General features: G+C 36.3%; 1 protein-coding gene across 3 annotated transcripts in view; it reads right to left on the bottom strand.

Annotated features, from left to right (window-relative positions):
- LOC148956245 (ATP-dependent RNA helicase with zinc finger domain-like) overlaps positions 1-24146 on the bottom strand; it is a 126018-nt gene that overhangs the window by 54716 nt on the left and 47156 nt on the right. For all 3 annotated transcript variants that reach the window (XM_089094714.1, XM_089094698.1, XM_089094707.1), the window contains 4 exons: positions 7970-8096; positions 6465-6583; positions 5188-5334; positions 2467-2613 (listed from right to left, as the gene is read on the bottom strand). In XM_089094714.1, the coding sequence (XP_088950840.1) occupies positions 2467-2613; positions 5188-5334; positions 6465-6583; positions 7970-8096 (540 nt within the window). The remainder of the gene's footprint in view (positions 1-2466; positions 2614-5187; positions 5335-6464; positions 6584-7969; positions 8097-24146) is intronic.

Raw genomic sequence — 24146 nt, 5'->3', positions numbered from 1 at the left:
GTTGAGAGATATAAGAAGTGTTACAACAAACTTGGCAACTATGCTGTTAAATAGAGTAAAGTATGTACTTGTTGAAAATAAATTTACTTATTTTAAATATTCTTTCGTTGTGTACTTATGACAAACGGACCTTACTTAAAAAAAAACTCGTCTTACAGTAACAGGGCGCACGATTATATATAAATATGTGATTCTCAAATTACGAATTAGCATAATTATCGCGTTGTTCTTTTTAAGTCATGAGGCGTCAAATCAGCAATTTTAATTAAACAAAGAAATTCTGACATGACTTCTGTTCCTCTTTCCTGTTCAACATCACAGAATTATACATTTTACAGGATTTGTAATTCTCATGGGATTCGTTGTAACTCTTCCTGTTGCTTCTCTTTTAACCGCAAGTTTCGTTACACTTTATTTTTGTTCATCATTACCTCATATATCTTTTCCATCTCTTTTGCTTTAGCTGTTCGGATTCATTCATGATCTTGTATAATTTTGGGTTACGTCATAGATACCAAAAAAAAACGTATTTTCTGGCTTTTCCCCAATTTTTTTTGCTTTAATTACGTTGTTATACAATTCAGTAGCAACCAAGCATGTTCCACTGCATATGACCTCTGAAATATCTAAATTACGCATTAGCATGACTATCATTTCATTCTTTATTCCAAGCCATAGTGTGGCAAATCAGAAATTTCAACACAATTAAGAAATTTCAGCACGAATTATATTTCTCCTTCCTGTTTAACCTTCACAGACTCTAAAATAACCCGTTCCTTCATTCTAGGGTAGCAAATAAGTAATTACACTTGAATTAAGAAAATATGGCGTTGAACTTCTTGTTTATCCTTCATAAGCACTAAAGAAAAAAAATTATTGTCAAGAGAAGTCAAAAACTTTATAAAAATATATCTTAGTTTTCCTCCTCTTTTTTTAAGAGAAAAAAAAACGGTATTTTTTGTTTTCAAAAATCAGAGGGAATCGTTGGATCTTCAACTATGAAGGAGGTGAAAGGAACTACTGAAGATACTCCGCCCGCTAAAGAAGAAAAAGAAGCATCCACAAATACTGGAAAAGGAAGAGATACAAACGAAAAAAAAGCGCAAAAGAAACAAAAAAAGGGGAAGAAGAAATCGTTAGTTATCAACAGTTGCTGAAAAAATCAGAGGGAATAGTTGGAACCTTCAACTATGAAGGAGGTGGCTGGAGCTGCTGAAGATACTCCGGGAAAATACTTCATAATCCTTTTATAGGGAAGTTACTCTCAGCTTTATAGCCAGTTTAGTGGTTATAAAGCTCAGACTACCAAAAAAAAAAAAAAAAAAAAAAAAAAAAAAAAATCCACACACGCCGCAGTAAACCTAAGTCAGCAAAAATAAGACAGTAGTATCAGAGGTCAGCCGCAACGAGATGCACAAGAAAAGTGACTTTAATGCCTTTTCCATTCAGAAAAAGTTACAAAACGTGACTATTCAGATGCATTCAGAACAGAAGCACAGGTACTGCACAGCTCCTAGTCACTACTTTTTTCTTATATTTAGTCTCCAGGAGAGTCCTCCAGTTTGGTTAAGATGAGGAGGGTAAAATCCTAATATTTCTTTCATTTCTTTTCTTATCATTCATTATAAGAAGAAATTAGGAAATTAACAAAATAACATGTGAGGTTGTACTACTGCAGTACAACCTCACACATCATGGTTACCTAATAAAGGCTAGATTCCGGCCCATAATAACCAAGAGTAAAAATATGCTTAAACAAACACTTGTCAGTTAAAAAAGACTTGTCAGTTAAACCAGAATTACGCACAACTACACCGTCCATTATGCACACCCCTCATAACGCCTCCAGTTAAACATTGTTCAGATTGCAAGCTTAAAGTTTTTGATTGACCAATTATTGTCAAGAGTCAAGGCATAATTTTTTGAAACTACAAGACATGCAAATTTAAAACAGTAGTTTTCTATCTGTAACAGGAATCTGGCAAAAGATAAGGAAAAGTTGTATTGCCAAAGAATAGTTGGAAACAAATCAGTGTTGGTAAAAGCTTTGCAAACCATTTCATGCCATTTTAGTGTTCCACTTCTGAAATACAAGCGAAATTAAAAAAAGAAGAAAAATCCTTTTCTTTCATAAAACTTGGCAATTGTGACTATGGGGTGGCTAGTGCATCAAATTCAAGTTTAATGTTAATGAATGGAAAATCTTACGACGCTTAAAATTTAAGAATAATCAAAAACTTCCCGTAAAATGTAAGGACTATAGTTGAAACTACTCTAAAGCCAGGGTTGACAGTCAGTGAGAAGAAATCACTAGATTTTAGTGATTTTTTGGCCGATTTAGTGAATTTCATCAATAATCTAGTGATTTATGTACTGATGTGATTTTTTTGCTTAGGCTATATAAAGAATCACTAGAAATAGTAATAAATCACTATGGCAACCCTGTCTGAAACTAAGGCTACTTACTTCGGCTAAGTTATAATATGCAGTACTATTGTTATCCTGTACATCTTTGCCAACAGCTGCGTAAAAAGCCAGAGGGTAAATATCAGGGTGCCTGAGCGCGTTGCCACTACTTTGTAAACGACCATTATAAAACAGTGTAGATGTAAACTAAAAAAAGGAAAAAAATACACGGTAAAAATATATTAATTAATCGAATGCTTGCAGAAGATCTACAGCCTTCAGAGCTCGAAAGGGATAATTGTTCGCGAGTGGATATTTGTTTGGGATAAAAGCCTGGGCTCCTGACAAATGCCCACTCATGTTTGCAGTCCCATCATACCCTTGTCCCCGGCATAGTTTCATATCGAGACCTAGTTTCTCCATTCAAGTTAGGATAAACAGACCGAGGTTTTCACCTCACAAGTCTTCAACAACAGCACACTCGATAAACTCTTCCCTGATCTGAAAAGTTTCACTGTCAAAAATTCGAAGCCCTAGAACCATCTGTTCCTGCCTCGATATGTCAGTTTTTTCGTCCTCCAGGATGGTGAAAAAACGTGCCGGTTTCACTTGATCAACAATCTTTCCAGTAATGAGCAATCCACAAATATCAATTGGTTCATTCTAAATTCTGGGGCTGCAGTACTAGGCATTGCCCGCACTTTTCTCAAACACCTCTTCCATTGTTGGATCGTCTTTCATCCGATAGCGTAGCAAGGTCCTAAAATTTCCAACGTTTTTTACAGGCTCTAAAAAGGTCAATTTCCCCGAATTCTCGTCCCTACACAGTACAATTCCTTGCTGTCCACACAACAGTATTGTTTCTATGATGAGACAAAGCCGTTTTCTGTTTATTTCTACTTCATCTCTATTCTGAGTATTCAAGACTTCCACTATAGAGGACTTTTGCCTGCTTAAAGTTGCCAGAAAATTTTTCCCCCAAACAACAGTGTCTTTATGGTAGGAGTTTGACTGATGTTTAGAAAAGTCTTCCAGGGCATTTTTCTCACACGAGGCTCCATGACAAGCTGCTCTAATATTTGGTGAGACCCCCTTCCGATTTGATCACAAGCAAACAAAGCACAATATTTGCAGAAACACCCATTTTTCACTGAAGAAAATACTAGCCAAGCGTACTTATCCATCCAGCTAACTTGGAAACTTGCTTATTTTTGAGCCTGTGACATGAACCGGGAAAGGATAGTCCTTGTTTGGTTTAAAATGTCTTTTCAGTAAATTATACTTTGTTTCATCGGAAACCGAACTTCTTCTTTCAAAATATGTTCGAATGTCAACCTCAACGTTTATTTTATCACATTTGACTGCTACTACCTCAGCATTTGGTATTGATTCTCGAGCTGAAGTCGAAGGTTCAGTCGCAATGGCAATGTTCAGCTGATCACTACTGTTGCCGCCTTTTTCAGAGTCAACCTCACTAATTCGTTATTTTTTACCCCAAAGCTGGAGAACACTATGTTGTTTTTTCGACATTTTCACACTTGTCCTATCTTTAGCAACACTTGGTTTTATACCGTCAACTGAAAAGGTTGGGTTTAATTGCAAGAAGGGCCGCTTCATCCACTAGAGAAGGACCACACACAAACAGATGAACTTTAAAAGATAACTCTTAGCTCAAACATTGCTTGACAGAGGGCGACAAGTTGGACAGGAAATGAACTAACTATGCTGGTGACTCAATTGGGTAACTGCAGAACGAAAAATCATCGAAAATGGTTAACACATTATGTCTAGATCAGTAATTGGCCACTATCCCTTATTTTGTAAGAAGTATCAGAAAATTATTGAAAAATAGAAAAATCGTGAGATTTCGAGAGGAGGCCGCAGGCCCCCACCCCCCTGCGCACGTCCCTCATCGAAGGGTATCTCCCAGATGGAGAATTACATAGGACAATCGTATAGAGTACTTGCCACAGGTCCTTTTTGGCCAACCATCTAGGGCCAAGCGAAAAGCAGGTCGTCCCGGATTGGGTGGGGGGAGGTCGTAAGGAAGAATTTAACTACAGTTAGAACTTCTTTGGGAGGGTGTAAAGAGGAAGGAGGAGCGTGCGTAGCTGTGTTTGCCTCCGTCATAATTGTCCGGGGTAAATTTTCACCAGGATTGAATTATCCGGAGGATATTTCCGTGGGTAGGGTGATTTTTCCGTGAAGTTGGAGCCAGATTTCCTAGTGTTATTTAAAAAACAATCAGAAACTAAATAAAAAAACAAGTTTTTTCAATTTAAAGTAAGTAGCAACATTAAAACTTAAAACGAACAGAAATTATTAGGTATATAAGGGGGGTTGCCCCATCCTCAACGCCTCGCTCTTTACGCTAAAGTATAAATTATGTTCCAATTCTGTAGAAACGACTCTTGAAACACATGGGTCGTTTAATTAGAACAATTAGTAACCTATTAAAAAGTGCCAAAAAACTTTAGCGTGAAGAGCGAGGGGTTGAGGAGGGGACAGCCCCCCTCATATACGTAATAATTTCTGTCCGTTTTAAGTTTTAATGTTGCTCCTTACTTTCAGTTGAAAAAACTTGTTTTTTTAATTTAATATCTATCTATGCTTGAGTTTGATGCAGTTGATCCTGTACAAATTATGTCAACTGAAAACTATCAATTTTGTGTTTGACTATTTCCTCCTTTCCTACTTCCCAAAAATTCACAAAAAATTAATCATAAAAAACTACAACTAGAAGAAAAACAAAGTACAAACAAGGTCTTAAATATGTCTTACGTCAACAATTGCTGGATGTGATCGGTAGTTTTCTACTAACAGGATCCGACAAGGAAAACCCTCAGAATAGAAATTGTACAGCCTTTCAAGAAGGGACACATGGAACCCCTTCTCTTTGGCCAACGCTGAATACACTATCGGAGACAGCTAGAAAAGAAAAACGATGTCTTAGAGAAAAAAATGAACGAAAAAATGTTGAATCACATCAATAGTTATTTTAAGACCTACTGGTACTACTCAACTTCTATTAGTAATACCCAAAACGCTAATTACACTCCAATAAGAGACTTAATTTCAACTTTTATTAATGCAAGTTGTGGGCCCCGGGCTACTGTCCCCTGGAATAACCACAGCTTCCATTCACCTTCATACGAATTCCTACCTTTAAACGTGAAAAAACACTTTAGTCAAGAACTTGTCGAGCAAAAATAAGAAAAAACAGAAATCTTGAATCCACCACAACTTTGGGAGTGGGGACGGGGTAAGAATACCACCACAAGTAGTGACGCGACTCCATGAAATATTAGATTGTTTCATTATTTTAAGAAAAAATGTTTTCACTACTCGTACATGTTTTATGAATTCTTGATTTTTGCGAAAAAATCATAGCCTTATTGCCAATGCTTCAAGATTTCAAAGCCCGAGAGGGAGGGGAATTCTAGTTATATGCACACCGTATTCATAAAAGTTTGAAAAAAGAAGAAAAATAGAACATCTCACTGATTATATTCTGAAAATTCTGAAAAAGAAAGAAGAAAAATAGAGAGAAAAAACCCCCGATTGGTAAATATGTTGGCGAAATTGAAAAAATTCTATACCATGAAGAATAAGATGAAACTTACTCAAAGACATGTGTGAGGGGGGGGCAACATGGGCGCCCATATGGGGGGGGGCTCTTGCCCCCTCTGGCTGAATGATGCTGCCTTATTTTTATATTTTTGTTCTGAGATTTCTATTATATAGCATTAAAAGTAGCAATTAGACGAAGTTTTCCCCCCCTGGAATTCAGCTTATGGGCACCCATGGGGGGCAAGACTGCCTTCCCTTATGCAAGTGCCTAACTTGAGCATTAAATTCTAATTTATAGAGGCCCGGTCATCAGAGTGAACTTCAAATTACTTTAAACAATGAAAAAAAAGTCAACCACGTGAGAGTTGATACAGATCACCAAAAAGAATAAGAGGAAAAACAAACCAGTTTGAAAGAAACCAATAAACAAACAAACACAGAAAGAAACGAACAAAAACAGAAAAGAAGAAATAAAAAATATGGAGTACCTGCATATAATCACCAGCTAAAGCAATTCGAGTCCTCTCGTTTGCTAAACTCAATGATATCAGCGCATCGGCTTCTAAACACTGCGCTGCCTCATCAATTAAGATGTGGGTGAAAAACCCTGCAAAATATTAAAAAAAAATTTTGTAATGTTTTTACTGGTAAGATTGTATGATCGAGATCGAGGGAAACACAAAAATGCAAGTACTAATAATGAGAAAAATGTTATTATTATTATTAGCCAACAATGAAAAAAACGCGCGCTGCACCAATGTAAAAAATACAAAAGATAAAAAAAGATACAAAAGCCATAGTATAAATATAGAAGATTATAGGGAACATCAAGGACATTTCGAGATCAAGATACACGGGGAGTCCCCCGTGTTGTTGCCACGTTTTTAATCGCTGCATAATAAGCCATCTAGACGAAAAGGGCATTTACAAAACTAGAACCATTCGATGCTACCATACCTTCTCAATAAAATATCAAAATGTAGATACCAGAACACAAAATTAATCCCATAAAAAATATCCTTGAGCTTCGCTGCCCAGTATTTTGGCGATGATGTAGCTTTGTAATTTGTGGCAGAGTCGACCCGACAGGATGAAAGCTCAGGCCTAAAAAGCCCGCTGCATACATGCCCCAGATGGCTGAGCTTACAGTGTCACATCACTGATCCCTAGCCCACGCCTTGACTCGAAATTGGCAACACCAGGACTCGAACCTGCGTCCCGAAGGACATAAGATTGAAAGTCCAGTGGGTCATCCACTCGGTTAGGATAGTTTGGCATTAATGACAGAAATATACCCTGCCTTCTGATTAGCTTTTCAAAACACTTCATCTAAAACTTTCAAATTCATATTTGCATTTGTTTTACAACACTATTTTTAGAGCTTTAGATTCTTCGATCAATCATCTTTGGATAATAGAAACACAAAAGCAGGTGCAACACAACCAAAGAAAGAACATAATAACCAAGATTACGGAATAACTGCAGAAAAGTACGGAAAATAATTAAAAGATAAGAATCTACAAAAATCAAACAAAACCCAAAAGATAGCAAATAAGTGTCAGTAATAGTACTGTGTATTACTTATAATAATTATGTAATAAAAATCAAATTATCAAGGCTGTGGTGTCATTTGGACATGGGTAACTGAGAAAAAATCATGACAAAAAAATGGATTGCATCACATCGGCTATAATTTATATACAGTTTTTTTGCTGGATAGTTAATTCTTTTGTGGTAGCATAGTGGATTGGTGCTCTACCTGGCAATACGAGGTCCGGAGATCGATCCCCACTGCAGCAAGATTGGGCGACAAAGTAGTTGGGTTGCAACTTATGTAAAACACCCAGTAGTCGCAACGTCAATTCCACGCCCTATGCGGCAGCAATACAACTGGAAGATCTTTATCCTACTCCTACTCAAGAAACTGATCCTTATAAATAACTGGGATACCCCAATGACTCTGGATAATCTTTATCCTTTAGTTAATTCTTACCTCTTGGCAATCCAACTTCAAGAAGTTTTCTTGACAAGCTGAGCGTGGTGACAATGATTCTTGAACTTTCTAACTCTTCTCGTGTTGGATACCGGAACATTCGAACTTCTGGATCATAAAGACTATACTGAAATAATTAAAGTTTATTTGTCAGCCCAGTTCAAACTGAATTCATTGCCTACGATCCTAAACATGTTTGCACGTAATAAGAAAACACATCGTCTCCAAAAATCTGCACACACTGAGAGGGGGATGGGGGATTGAGAATGGAATTTCAACAAAGATTTGTCAGGAAATTTCCCATTCCAAAGAAAATTAAAAAAAATGCTCCTGATAGCCTCTCTTCCCCACCTCCTTCCCCACCTAAGAACTTTGTCTGTAAGCAACAATAGCCTAGAGAATACGATAATAAATGTTGAAACAAATAACGAAAGAATCGGCTGCAACCAAGGGCACATCCAGGATTTTTTTCGGGGAGGAGGGGAGGTGGAACTTTTAAAAGAGCATCAAAAATTTGTTTATATGCATTTTTGTGACGTTTTTACGAGTCGGGCAAATATCTCAGGATACGGCCTTGGCTGTCATAAATCATAAGGCATTGTAGTACAAGGTAAACATTTTACAATTGGGCTGCAGAACTAGAAAGTTTGTCTCTAGCTTTTAAAAACAAACTTGTTTCTAGTTGGTGTCTAGCTTTAGTTATGTTCTAATTTTTACTATTAGAGAAAAACTGGGATACAAGACACTTTGGAAAAAACTAGAACTTCTAAGCATCTGCGGAACCAAATAAAATATGTGATAATAGATTGGGCCAATCGGTAGAACGTAGTTTATGAATTCAGTCAAAGTTGACATGAATTTTGACAAAAATGTCAAAATTCATTGTTATTTTGACAAAATTGTTACATAACACATTTTGAATTACCATAGCCCAAATGTGTATACACAAAATATAAAATTAAAACAAGTTTTTTCTCTCTTAACAGGGAGCGAGTGTCAGATACAATGCCAAACAATTTATTCAAAAGGTTTCAAATAAAAATAGCGGAACAGTATACACAAGATAAGAACATATAACACAAGATTAATTTGGAGATAGCGCATTTTCTCCCAACATAAGAGGAAGAAGCAGGGACACTGAGTATGTATTCCATGGAGTCAATTGGAGAATTTGAAAGATTTGCCATTATTAAATAGTATCATAGACCGCACTGCTTGTCCATTTACAGTTAAAATAAAAAAATATATTAGAATTAAAATTTGAGTAAAATTTGAGATAAGACAGCAAAAAATAAAACTTTTATATACAAAAATAATAATAGGAATATTTGGATTTTTTTTCCAAAATTCCGAAAAATTGGATTTTGTTTAAATGAGAGTCTTCCTTTCGTTTTTTTGTATTAATTAAAAAAAACTTACCGAAAAATAAGTTTTTCAAAGAAAATTAAAGGTAATTTTAAACTTAAGCTCAGGAGATATGAATACCTGTTAAAATTCAAACTCAAAACGACCAGAAATTACTATTAAAGAATAAATGAAACCCAAAACGAACAGAAATTAAATAAACAATCATAGCAAAAAACATACAACAAGTAATAATGTAAATGAATAAATAGATTTCAAAGCGAGTAATGCTTAGATTGAATATGAAAATCAAGCTTAAAACGAAAAAAAATAGTTTGCTATTAAAGTATAAATGAAACTTAAAACGAACAGAAATTAAATAAACAATCAATGCGAACAAACATAAAATATATATATTAATGTAATTGAATAAATAAATCTTAAAACGAGTGAAACTTAAATTTAGGTTTTTGCAGTTAAAGAAGGGGGCAGTATCCAAATTTTGTTTGTAGTGCAACTATATTTGTCTTGACCAATCTTGGAAAGAACTGATAAATTAAACTGAATATTTGATTTATAATGATATTAATTGCTGAAAGCTCATCAGTTCAAAATTTTACTGTAATTTTAATGTTTTTTTAAATATTAAGTACAAAAGAAAAGATTTGTAATATAATTCGTTTTCTGTAAAGCGCCAATGACGCAGTAGGTTTTAGGCTTCTACAGTGAGGTGATACCCGAACTCTTGTTTGCAGTTATTTTTATTCGATTCAAACTTGATTTGCATATTCAATTTAAGTTTCACTCGTTTTAAGATTTATTTATTCATTTACATTAATATATATTGTATGTTTGTTCGCATTGATTGTTTATTTAATTTTGTTCGTTTTAAGATTCATTTATACTTTAATAGCAAACTATTTTTTTCGTTTTAAGCTTGATTTTCATATTCAATCTAAGCATTACTCGCTCTAAAATCTATTTATTCATTTATATTATTACTTGTTGTATGTTTTTTGCTATGATTGTTTATTTCATTTCTGTTCGTTTTGGGTTTCATTTATTCTTTAATAGTAATTTCTGGTCGTTTTGAGTTTGGATTTTAACATGTATTCATATCTCCTGAGCTTAAGTTTAAAATGGCCTTTACTTTTCTTTTAAAAACTTATTTTTCGGAGTTTTTTTTAACATTAATTTTTTTTCGCTTTTGATTGCAAATAGTTTCAGGTTTTTATTGCATAAGGAGGGGGGGTTGCTTACTGTCCGATTATTCTTGACTTTAAAAAACGGATCTAGAACTTTCAATTTAAATGAGTGAGGCTTTTTTCACAATGTATACAATTACCACTTCGATAACAACCTTACATGTGAACAATAAACAGCTTGCGTAAGTTGTGGACAATTATTGAAAACCATCAATGGATTGAAAAAATAGCTCCAATAAGGATGTTTTGACCATTTCACTTGCTGACACAAATGGATCACGACTGTTTGGAATTGACGTTAATAGGATTTTGTGTGCCAAAGCAATTTTTCATCTATCACAGAGTATGTATTTTAACATTATAATTGTATAATTATAATATTTTTACTATGTATTCTTCCAATAAAAAAATTTACATTATTAATGTCTTGGGGGTGGGGGCGGCGTAGTTGGCAGAAAGAAGAAAACTTTAGCGTAGACGGACGGAGAGAGGGAGGGTGAGAATGGAGACTCATCCAATACGGGGCGCACCTTCATTTATCTCCTCCGTTCCCGATTTAGGAGATTAGACCGACTCACTGAGCTGTAGAATGTTGGACCGTTTGAGTTGTGGAAGACATTAAAATACTCAAAAATACTTTATATTTTCAGTTATTGCAGGATCGATTTCATAGATTGTGGAATGGTGAGCACCCTGGGCCATCATTTGGGTGAGCCTCAACTCATAATATGCACTTTTGATTAATTGTTCCGTCTTATGTGCATATATTATTCTATATATGTTATTTTGAGTTATACTTTTATCGCATTGCGTTCATTTTCAAGGCTTGAGTTAAAAACTAAAACCTTAGCGGAGACAGCGGTGGGGAGAAGTCTCCCCCTCATATGCATAATTGAGCAGCCACAGAGAAAGTAAAACAAATGAAATTAATCTCTCTTTTGAAAATGTCTTTTTTCAAAAGATACGAACAAAATCGCCTAAAAGAACCTGAAGTGCTATCTCTGACATTTACGTTGATTCTTTATTCCCGTTACTTTCAGATGTAAAATTTAGAATATTATCGAATAGGTTTAGCGTCCCCTCCCCGAATAATTCACATATGTAAAACCCACCCCTGGGAAATTCATCCCACCTCAAAGAACATTTTCTTTTCCTGCTGATAATTCCCCCGCGCTAAATTCCACCCCGCAGAAATTTCCCAGCTATGGAATATGCTCCCCAAACATATTCCCCTCAGATAATTTCGGATATTCATAAAAATGGAAGCTGAAATTTCTACTCAACTTTTTAGGTCAAAAGAATGCTATAGCGTTACCTAAGTAAAGAGCCATAAGGGTTCAATGAATTAATAGTTATTTATTTTTCCAGGGGCACTTCATGTGAGTAGTAATAGTGTTAAAGGTTTGAACCCTACAAGGAAACTTACACCTGACACACTACAGTTTCACATGGACATTGCAAAAAGCGACCAATCCTTTTATACCTATAAAGTGGTCAAACCCGTTTTGAAACTACAGTCAGGATTGTATGAGACTTTCAGACTGTTTTTTGCTATATATCTCAAACTTACATAGTATTTCACAAGAGTATACAGTATACTTTCATGCGGACATTGTAAAAAGTTAGCAAACCTATAAAATGGTCAAACACGTTTTGAGGTTATAGTCGAGCTTGCATAAAACAACCAGACTGGTTTTTTGAGTCATCATCCATTTTTTAGGGCCAGTTAAGGACAGTGGGGGTTACTCTTTATGCGATAACATGGTGGTTAACTGGATTGAAATAAAAAGGAGTCATTTTCATTCGGCTTTGAGATTTTGTATAAAACACTCATGCGTTACAATTAAATTTTCCTAAGTCTCTAACACATCATGGATAACACATTTGATATTATTGACTTTGAAGCTATGGCTACATCGTTTTATAATGTGAATTCAGTTTACTAAATTTTCTTAATTTATTTCCAAATAAAATCATTTTACATAGTCATCCCTCCAGTAAATTCAAATTCAGGGCATATCCCCCCCACAATACAAACTCTACAATATGATAATTATAGTCGATAGAAAGCATAAAATACGCTCTTTTTTCCATTACATAAATCCCATCTTCCCTCCCCCCTCTGTTTACGAGTTTAATTCATTCATTACAAATAATTCTTTCTTTCAAAAAATATCATTTTCCCATTATTAAAATAGAGTGTGCTTTCTTTTCCGGTCTAGATAAAACCATCTGTGTTTAATCCTGTTACAAAAAGGGACGATTTCATAGACAACCTTTGCATGTGCATTGTCTAAATTAAGAAAACAAAGGAATGGAAATGCGTAATTCTACAAGCTTTGAAAAAAAGGGTGAATTAAATGAGATATTCTATTTTCAAATGTATTTGATGAAAGCAAATAATGTTTCAGTTAAATCTTCAAAGATTTACCTTCATGGAAATGGGAGGGGTGGGGCATTTTAAATGCTCTTATTTTCGAATTCATGGATTTCATGGGGGGATTCTTTGAGCAGACATGTATACCCTTTGACAAGAAAACTAATGTGGTCATTCCGACACGCAACACTGAAGTTTAGTGTTTGGTTAGCTTTTAATTATACCATATTTATGGCTGACTATTTTTAGATCAATATTTTAAATCATTGTATTGGATTTTATGAAGCGGGGGTACTAATTTTTCTTCTGTAAAAAGGGGAATAGTTTTTCCATACTAAATTGTTTCTTCTTTTTAAGGACAATTTTGAAGAATGCGTGCCTTCCCCTCAAATGCGAGCTAAGGCTAATGGCGCTACACCAATGCAACAACTGAAGGTAGCTGGCCTATCGGAAGCCACTCACATCCCTTCCAGACCGGCATTAGCTGGCAAAGCTTAATCCGTCCCAGCCCCTATACAGCTGTGAAAAAAGCTAAAAAGAGAGGGAATGATTGCTCACATGTTGGTAAGCCACGCTGCTCCAAACCCCCAAGCCAGTGACATCGCAGCCGCCACCACATCTATGCAAGAAACGGACATCACCGTCCCATCTATCCCCCATCATGCTTTGCCACGACCATCCGGCACTCAACTGCAGTTAGAATTTGGAAATGTAAGTATTTTTACCTTTACTTTCTACCTGGTTATACTTATTTAAGGTAGATACTTATTTAATACCCCGGTAAACATCTGGCTTAAAATGCTTCTGGAGAAATAAGGCTATTGCTTCTTTCTGAACTAATCACAGTTCCTTGACAAATATTTTTACCTATTGTACTTTACTTTATTGCTATTACAAATAGTAGATTTGTAAACGAGTATATTTGTAGAAAAAGGAATCTGCTTTTAGTCTAACCCCTATTTCTTATGGATGGCTAGATTTGTAGGAAAAAAGAGTCAGTTTTTTTAATGAGATATTAAGACAATTATTGAGTTGATTTTTTTACCTTATTTTATTGCTATTAGTCGAACGTTGCGATGTGTGTGTGCACATCTGTGTGCGTGAGCGTGTACGTGTGTATGTGTGTGTGTGTGTGTGTGTGTGTGCTATTAACAAAATTTATAATTTATTATGCACTTGTTTTACTTTCTGGGGAGGGGGTGGAGGCAAGTATTTAGTTAAAATAATGCTAAGAGGGGGGAAATTGAGTTTTGAGGATGGGGTGAAAAATGAGCATAGTTTTTTAACTTTATGGCCAGCCTAGACGATTTAACTTGTGACATTGACATGGTGGAGTGTCCAGAATGGACATAGATTTATGCAAGAGCATTTAGGTGTTGTTAGTAGTAGTACTAGTGCATCTGAACCGGGTCCTCATAAAGAAATTCCGTCACAGGAGAATACAGACTGGCTTGATCAGCTATCCCAAAACACCCTGGAAGATATACTAACTAGCTAAGAGGATTTCATGCCAGGTCCATCCAATGCAATTGAACAGACTGGGGGTGGTGCTATTGACAATTCTATGTCACCCCCCACCATTGTGGTTAATGATATAGCTAGTAGTACCAATAATGATATAGCAACATCACAAGTATCCCAGCTTCCAGATTTTTTCTTTCCAAGTCTGCCTTGCACCATACAAAGGTCTGCAGCGCCAAATTCGGTGGTCCATTTAACTCTCTAGTGTCAGGGGATATAATAACAGATCCCCTGGCCATTACACATTTATATGCTAATAAGATTCGAGCCCTTATTGAAAAACAGATTGGGGTGTGGGGGGTGGGGGTCAGTTTAAAAGCATCAATAGCACTAAAAATATGTTTTTTAAATGAAAATGCGAGCGAGCTGTATTCGAAATACTTGCACACAGAGATGTTGGCAATTTGGCCGAATTTATCAAATTATTAGGAGGTTTTTCTAGATTGGGTTAATAGAATTCAAAGTAAATGGGAAAATTATAACGAGGGGGTAGCGGGTCGGTGGTTTTATTTATTGAAAGTTTAAACGTTAATATTTGTAGATTTAAAAAGGATTTTATTTTAAGAGGTGGGCATAGGGGAGGAAGGGCAATTGATGGATGAAATGGCAGTTAATGGTAGGGAGGGTTCAAAGTTCCCCATAGTAGATTTTAATTGTTTGAATGGTCAATTTCCCGTGACACTAAAAGGAATAGATATTTTCAAGCGGGCTAATGCACATTTAAAGATTGGTGTAACGGTGTTACAGTATGAAACCGAATTTGAGGAGGGTCAGCGTTCCGATAAGAAGGGGGTATTATTTCCAGTGAGGGCTCCTTCAATTGAATCATTGGGACATTGGGTGTGGCATCTATACATGCCACCCCCAGAGCCTGATTCAATCGGATATTTCAATCAAATTACGGATATTAGTAGGATTTTGAGTGAGGGTGAAAATCAGGGCGCACGTTATTATTGTCTGACATGCCTACCTCAATGTGGAACTGATTGACAGTTTAAGAAGAATATGAAGTACTGTAAATGTCATGGAGACAAGGCTGTGAAATCGGTAAGCGGAGATAGAGCGATCTTACGTTTTAAGAATTTTCAAAACACGCTCCTGCAGAGCAATAAGATTGCTTTAGACTGCGAAGCGAGACTCACAGATGTGAACGATTCGTCAAATCCAAATCGTGTTAAAATAACTGATGCCATAGGGGTCTCTTACGCTCACGCACAAAGGGAATCCAGTAATACCATGCAAGTGCTGGATGTAGTTGAGATGTTGGGTGACGGTGAAGACTTAATGCGGTCGGCATTAGTCAGTCTAATCAAAACAGTGATCAGTGCGATTTTATGCTTTCATTACACAAACCATCCTCTACTCCTATCACCATATGCCATTCGAACCATTTAAAATCGTAAAATGTCTTGGGTTTTCACGGGGGACTTTGGTGATGGTGGTTGGACTGGGGGAAGGAGGAAGGTGATCGATCATGATCATTTGTGGCAGGAATTACATTGGGGGGAGTAACTGTAGGGTGGTATCCCACCAGTCATGCCTTTTATACGAGAGATGACAATAGTTTGCACCTGTTTTATACACAATTCTAAATATAATTAGTAGTTAGTTTTTCTATTTTTTGAGTATATTGCCAAGGATGAAGTTATAGATAGCGCGTGGCTGGATGGTTCTTTTATCTATAACATAACACCCAAATCATGGGAGAAGCTACTGCTGCTAGAATTCATGTGGAAAACAGCTGACAAGGGTAACACGTGCCTGAATAAAATCCGTTTTTTAGACTCTTTCTGCTTCTTCCCCAAGTCCTTAAGTCAATTGATTCAGGTACAGAAAAGTGACAATTTTGATAGCTTCCCCCTCCTCAAACAGCGCTTCCCCGATGATGAAATGTATGATTTATTAACGTTTAAGGGCATATATACATATGATTATTACAACTCTGCCTCAAGGCTAGATGAGGTGGCGTTACCGCCCATTGAAGCTTTTTACAAATCTTTTAATGAGTGAGTGCACAGCTAGCGACTATGAATATGCTGAGGAGGTTTGGGTAAAGGGTAGTCGTAAAAAAGGTTGGCATTATTGTAAAATATACTTGGCCAGTGACGTACTCACACTTTTGGACATTGTGTGCAAAAATACGGATAAAATCCATGTGGAATTTGGGTTAGATTTAGGTTATTATTTTTCCCCTCCTCATCTGGTGATGGACTTGATACTTAAAATCAGCAAAGAAGAAATAGGTCTGATCACCGATGTGGATCAGCATCAGTTTGTAGAGAGATCAATGAGGGGTGGGTATGTTTTTCACGGGGACCGTATCATGAAAACTGATCCGACCGGACAACACACCGATGAAAAGTCAGACGCAGTATTTTTGGATATGAATTCTCTTTACCCATCGGCAATGTCTCACTACTGTTTGCCGTGTGGCAATTATAAATGGCTTGACAATCCATGTGCTTCGAATTTCCCCAATATTGCCAGTGTTGAGGAGAATGGGGCACAGGGATTATTTTTTTAAATTGACGGTGAAATACCCATGAAAACCCATGACTCGGTAAAAGACTTTGTTTTTCCGTGCATAGATAGACCGCTGGGTAAGGACTCTCTGAGCCCCTACAATTTATTTTTATTAGAAGATGGGAGTATGCACTGGGTACCTTCAAAACCAAAACTAATCGCCTACCTCAACCTGGAACAGAATATCGTTGTTCATCACCTGCTATTGAAATGGATGGTGTCCAGTGGTTTCAAAGTCACAAAGATTCATAGAGCCCTCCAATTTGATCAAAAGCCTTACATGAAAACGTTTATTGACACCTCTGCCGGTGAACATTCATAAGCGAAAAGAAAAGTTGAAAAAGAAATCTATAGACTCATTTTGAACTCAGCCTTTCGTAAAATGTGAAAATGCATACGAAACAGAAGTTGATGTGACGTTGTAACCAATCCCCAACATTGTGCTCGAATCATTGCGGATCCAAACTTCACATCGTTCACAATCATAGACTCTAATATGGTGCTCCTACATCGCAAGAAAAGAAACATTGTTTAAAATAAAAATATTGCAGAAAACTCATGTTGTCATTTTATTATAATGTATGCAAGGTATAGTGGCCGATTGAGGGACAAGTTCAAGTGTATTACGGGGACACTGATTCACTTCTTTTAAAAGTCAAAACTGAAAATCTATTGAATGATTTGGAAAATGGCGAGTACATTAGCTCACGAATCGGCTGCATCAATTGGGATAAATCCGACTTCCCGGAGCTAGTGAAACACAAGGCCCCAAATAAATTTTTCATCTTAAAATATGAAACAGGTAGTAATATGATATCCAGTGGTATGTTTTCTGGGCCGAAGGTATACTGTGTGGAAACACACAACAAAAATATCAAACAAGTTTGCAAGGGGGTACCTACACACTTTGTAAAAAATAATTTCGACATGAGTGTGTACAGAAACTGTGTGGAACGTAGTTTAGTCCCAAGAGCGAAAGTCGTGGCGATTTGCTCTTTACAATTTAAAAACTACACAGTTAGAGTTGAGAAAAACGCCATGTCGGCCATATCGGACAAAGTCTATGTACTTGAGGATGGTGTGAAGGTACTACCACACGGTCACTATTTAATCTCAGACCGAGTTGAATATAGAGTACAGAAAACAACTCGGTCTACAAAAATTAACTTAAATTCATTAAAAAAGTACAAATTGGATAGGAGGGGCTTTTTTATGGGTGATTGGTGTTTTTAAATTCTTTTTTTTTTCTATATCACAAACAATTTTCAATGTGTGAGCAAGGCAGAGCAATTTCCACTATTTAATGCCCCCGGCCCGCCGCAGCGGGCCCCCCGCCCCGGCCTACCGCAGCGGGCCCCGCGGCGCTTCCAGGCCGCCGCAGCGGCCGCCCCCGGGGGGGATCCCAATTAAAATTTAAAATGCTGTAAATAAAAGTATGTGATATTATTATTTGAAGTGTGTGTGCATATTCTAATAAATGTTGTATTTTTTTATAAATAAATTTAAAAAAAGTGTATTTATTAAAGTGTTTTTTTTCTAGTGCTTATGTAAATTTTGTATTTTTTATTATAAATAAATTTAAAAGTATGTTCAATGTAGTATTTATAAAGTGATATTACTTTTATGCGTATAATAAAAGAAAATATGATTCTTTATTGATTTTGTTCTTCTCCTCATTATTCTTGAACGGAGTAGTAAAAGGGAAATTATTTAGTCATTAGACACCTATAGTCTACAGTTAGTTGTCTAGGTGAACTGTTGAAGGGACCATGTATCAATTTAAAACACCATTCAGATCGTTTCTGTGTGGCCCGTCAATGTCAGGCAAAACAATACTCTTAACTAAAATAATTAAAAATTAAGATAAAATGTTTTTGGAAAAGCCGACAAAAAATCTACTATTGTTACAGTATTTGGCAGGAGTCATACGATAAAATAAAAGCAATTGAGACGGCAGGGTTGGTGCAGATACAATTCATGCAGGGATTTGATATTTTCAACATTATTGAACCAAACTCTTGGCTGATTATTGACGATTTAGTTGAATCTATTGAACAATGATCCAAGAAAATGCTACAACTGTTCACTGTTCGCTCTCATCATGAACAGATTTCCGTTACTCTGTTTCTACACAATCTCTTTCATCAGATCAAATGTATGCGAACACTTCCATTGAACTTCAGCTACTATATCATCTACAGAGTTGTTTGTGATTCTAGCTCGCTAATAACTCTCAATAAACAAATATACCCCGGCACCCCTCAATTTCTGCTCTCAGCATACAATCAGGCAACTAATAAACCCTACGGCTACATCCTATTGGATCTTAATCAAAATACATCCGAGGATCTGCGTGTAGTCACAGATATTTTTGACAATGAAATTACAGTATATCTCCCCGTGAACAGTACAAAAGGCTATTAGTTGCTATCATAACACTGAAGAAACTACATGAAAATAGTTAATTATTTTCAGTTCTAAGCACTTCAAAACCCTCGCTTAGGAAAGCCATACTCAAACACGGTATTGACAATGATTTCATTAATCTAATATCTGAACTTTGTTTAAATTTGACCGAGGGTAATGTTCAACTGCCAGAAGTAGTTAAGCAACAGGCAAACCAACGTCATCCCATTGTACGTACATGGACCTCTAAAAACAAAGGAGGGAGTTTTAAAAAGGAATGTTTTCCTCAGGTGAGTTGCAGCCTCTTCGCACTTTAACTGCCATTAAATTTAGGACTTGTACATATTTATCACTAGGGAATAGTAAAGACCTTTCAATTGGCCCAAGTAGAACTCGCTCTCTGCTATGAAGAATAATTTGAGGACAATCTGAGTAAATTCATTGACAACGCGAATATTGAGGATGATAAGAAACTGCTTTTACTTCAAGATGCACTTCGCCGAGTGGACAAACATAAGCCCTATCGTGCAAGGGCCAGTGGTATTGATCAACAAAAGAATCAACTCCTCAGGATTCTGCTGCTGCTGCTGCTAGAACAAAATTAACGAAGGATGATTTGTATTCATTTGTGTCTAAAATTGTAAATCTAATACCCCGCTCATATCGTGAACAAATTAAACGACTCCTAACATATCTTATGGAAAGTGGTCAAGATCAAATTCAAGTTGATAGCAATGGGAACGGGATTATAATTAAGGGCAAGAGCTACAATCTATTTGATATAATCTATGATATGGTTACAAATCGTAAAGGACTATTATCATTTGACGCTCATCTATACAACTTTCTAGATATATTAAACTTCCCCAAAAGCCTTATTAACAACAGACAAATTCTAAAAAAATTAAATGAATATACACCCTCGTCATCATCAACAACAACAACAACATTAAAATATGAACATGAAGAGGAAGAAGAAGAAGAAAATTTTAAATCAATCTTGAGAAATACTAGCACACCTAGTGGAAACATTTATAGCACAAGACTATCTACAAAATGAATCAAGTTACACTCTGCATAGAAATCATAGACTTCGTGCTAATCATTATCGAAAAACTAAAGCCTTTTTCCCATTGCATATAATGCAAGCAGATCTCCTAACTCTAGATGAGATTCAACGACGTCACAATACACCGTACAAGTACATTCTACTTGCAATCAGTTTTTATAGTCGTTATGCATGTACAATTCCATTGCGGTCAAAGAGAGGCGTTGAAGTTGCTCAGGCTATAGAAAGTATTCTTGAACAGGATTATAAGAAAATTCAAACGGAACTCGGTAGTAAATTTGTTAATCCCCGTGTTGCAAAAGTTCTAGTGAAATATTGTACACCGCTCTACCATAGTAATAGCCTCATAAGGGTTGCATTGGCCGAACGGTCGATAAGAACTATTCGACTTTTAATTTCAAGATATTGTACATTGAAAAGTGCAGCTGCTTTGATTCGTGATTTACATAAAATCATGTTGATTTATAATCAACGACCTCGTCAATCATTGTCCAACTCAACCACAACGGAAGTTCATCATTCTGATCATGATACAATTGATACCTTTCTTAAACAATATTCCAATGAAACGATTGTCAAGAAGAAAAATAAATTCAATGTTGGTGATACTGTTCGAATTAATAGAACAACTAATGTTTTTGAAAAGGGGAATTACTTGAGCTCCACAGAACTTTTTAAAGTGGCAAAAATCCTAGACACTAAACCCATTACTTATCATTTGCGCGATACCAAAGATGAAGAGATTCTCGGCGGCTTTTATGACTATGAACAACAAAAAGTTAAAAATAATAGTGAAATCTATCAAATTGAAAAGATATTAAAGACTAGTACTCGCAGGGGTAGGAAACAGTTACTTGTTCGGTAGCTAGGATACAACCCGGATTTTGATTCTTGGATCGGTGTTGAAGATATTGACAATGCCCAATGATTTCAATGTAACATTTGTCTCCAAAGTTTCCGATCCTCTCTACAAAGACTTGAATAAAACAAGTTATTTTTGAACGAAATTCTCCCCCGCCATCAAATTTGACGGTGCATATGAAGTGGCTCTTGTCGATTATATTCCCAAAAATACCTATGACATCCTGAGAAAGGATCGTGTGTATGATATAAAAGTTATACCATTCGATTGGACACTCTTTGTTGAGTATGAATGGGTTGAAGTACTTAAATCTAGCGAATATACACATGTCAAATTAAAATATATTGAATATGATAATGACAGATTTGTGTCGTACAATCAATAGAAAAATCTCATATCGTAGGAATGTTACATTCCATTTTAATTAGTCATTGGAACACGATAGGATTTACATTAACTCACCTGTTGACACTGAAATAATTATTCTCAATGATAATCTGAGGGATGTTCTTGGCTTTAAAGAGGATATTATAAATGAGGAAAATATTGGGAATGTTTATGGGATGGATCAGGTAATTTTGCCTATCACTCACCTTGTTGTGCCTCTAACTCATGAATGAATTTGTATGCATCCTTTGTGTAAATACCGAGAGTTGGTTGTACAAATGTTCCTCTCCTACGTGTTATTGAACGAAAAACAACTCATGAACTTGTTCGTCACTATAATATAAAGCATCTTCAGTATGTTCCTGTAAACACTTCGTATTTGGAACTCTGTCAGTTAACACTAAGAAGTGAATTCGGTGATCATCTATCAATAAGAAAAAGCTTAGAAGTGGATTGCATGTGATTTTCTACCCATTGTCGGCGACACCAGCATCATCACCTAAAATAAACAATAGAAGAATTCCATTTGTCTGTCCCGATATCGATTGCTATGTTGGTGCTCTGAGTCCACGTCAAATAGGCAATGGATTGAACTACTACAAGGGGCGTACTACAATGTCTGGCTATGATTTTGGTAGCTGGTTTGCTAGGCTATTTTGTTCTGCACTACCCCTTGCCAGACAATATCTTGTACCTGCTGTATCATAGTTTTCTATCTCAGAACAATAGAGCTGGGAGTCAAGCAAAGACTTGAAGAAGAGAGCTACGAAAAAAATCAGATATTCAGACAAAGCCGCTATCGGTGTGTTACGATATCAGAGCAAGGGGAAGGGATACAAAAGGATGTTTGTGCATCATTCACTCATCAGTCTCTACCCAGGCGGGAAGCGAAGGACATCAACAAGGACCTTGAGGAATAAAACAAGGAAGACCAATAAGCAGAAGAAGAAAAAGATTGTTAGATCAAAGAAGTATTTCTTCTCTTAAGGTGACTTATCTCCCCCACAAGGAATCACATCCCTCAATCAGTTCCTCATTGAATCTTTTCAATGCTGAAAATGCTGATGTCAGTGTCAAGTATGGCTACTATGAACAATTTTACCCCCAAAAACCCCTCTCGGAAAATATACACTTTCAAATATTTTCCAATGAAGACTATTTCATTGATTTGTCATCAACATTTATTGATTTAAATGTTGTGGTGAAGAAAAAGTCAGATAATACAACTCCAACTGTCGCTGATGGTCTCTCTTACGAAAACTGTATTCAAGAACAACCTGTTCAAACAAATTAATGTATTTATTAATGGAACATTGGTGAGCACTAGCAATAATTTATCCAACTATGCGAGCTACACACAATTTATGATGATGACACCAAAGTCATACATGGAGTTGAGAGGACAATCATTGGGATATGAATATATTCAATATATCCCAATGGTTACCCCCCCAATGTCAAGATTGACATTAAGTTGCAACTAGCCCCATCGAATTTCATTTTCAGAAACACACTTCCTGCAGCATACGATGCAAATGTCATTATCAGATCGGCAATTTTCCATGTCCAAAAACAACAGGTTATGAGCTCTGTTGTATTGGCAGTGGAAAAGCTAAGAGCCAATGGTAACAACATTAACTTCTTGTCCCCCATAAGATCACTAATCAACGTCACAGTGCCACCGGCTCTCGTAGCTATATCGATTCATGATTTTTCAATGGAGAAATCCAATCAAAATTGGCTTTGGCCATTGTAAGGAGTTAGAGTGCCGTTGGATCCTGGACTGAATCACCCCATGATTTTAATTTTTTCGATCTATCTAGCCTTGTGTGCAAAGTGAATGGTATTCCACTGTACACTATCATTTGACAAAAAATACTATAGAACTCTGTACGAGTCGACCATACAAACCCTACTTTCTGCCTGTGAACTATTTGAAAAAGGAATAACCAATTTAATGCTTTCCAAAAATCATGGCGTAGCTATTTTGGATTCGTCAAGAACCCAGGATATGAGCAAATCATGAATAAGAAGTGTACGCTTACAGTGCATATTTGTCAATGCTCTGAGTGAAAGTACCACACTAACATCATTGAGTCAACTTGAAACCTATTGGGAAATCACAGCCGACGGCAGTGTTCTACTAGACCTAGCACCATGAACACAAACCAAATAATCAGCGTATTTAGTATGGATCCATACGTGTCCCAGTACAAGTCCTATTGCATACCATCGGACTTCATTGAAAAAATTCCAAGTGTTAACAATACCTTAATCATTGTTAATAGCAGTCCATCGACTTTGAAGACAGGGCAATGGCTATACATCATTCAAACAGCGAAGAATATTGAATTTTTTGATCTTCTTGGTTTATCATATAAATTCTACACTCCATACATCAGTAACTTTATTGAAAGCACTGGGAAAACCGCTATTCACAATAAGTGAAGAGTACTAGATTGAGCTACTAAGGCATGCGGTAG

Source organism: Artemia sp. Qi Xiang Cuo, chromosome 1 (genome assembly GCF_049724085.1).
Source record: "Artemia sp. Qi Xiang Cuo chromosome 1, ASM4972408v1, whole genome shotgun sequence".
NCBI lineage: Eukaryota > Metazoa > Arthropoda > Branchiopoda > Anostraca > Artemiidae > Artemia > Artemia sp. Qi Xiang Cuo.
This window is presented reverse-complemented; position numbering and strand designations above follow the sequence as displayed.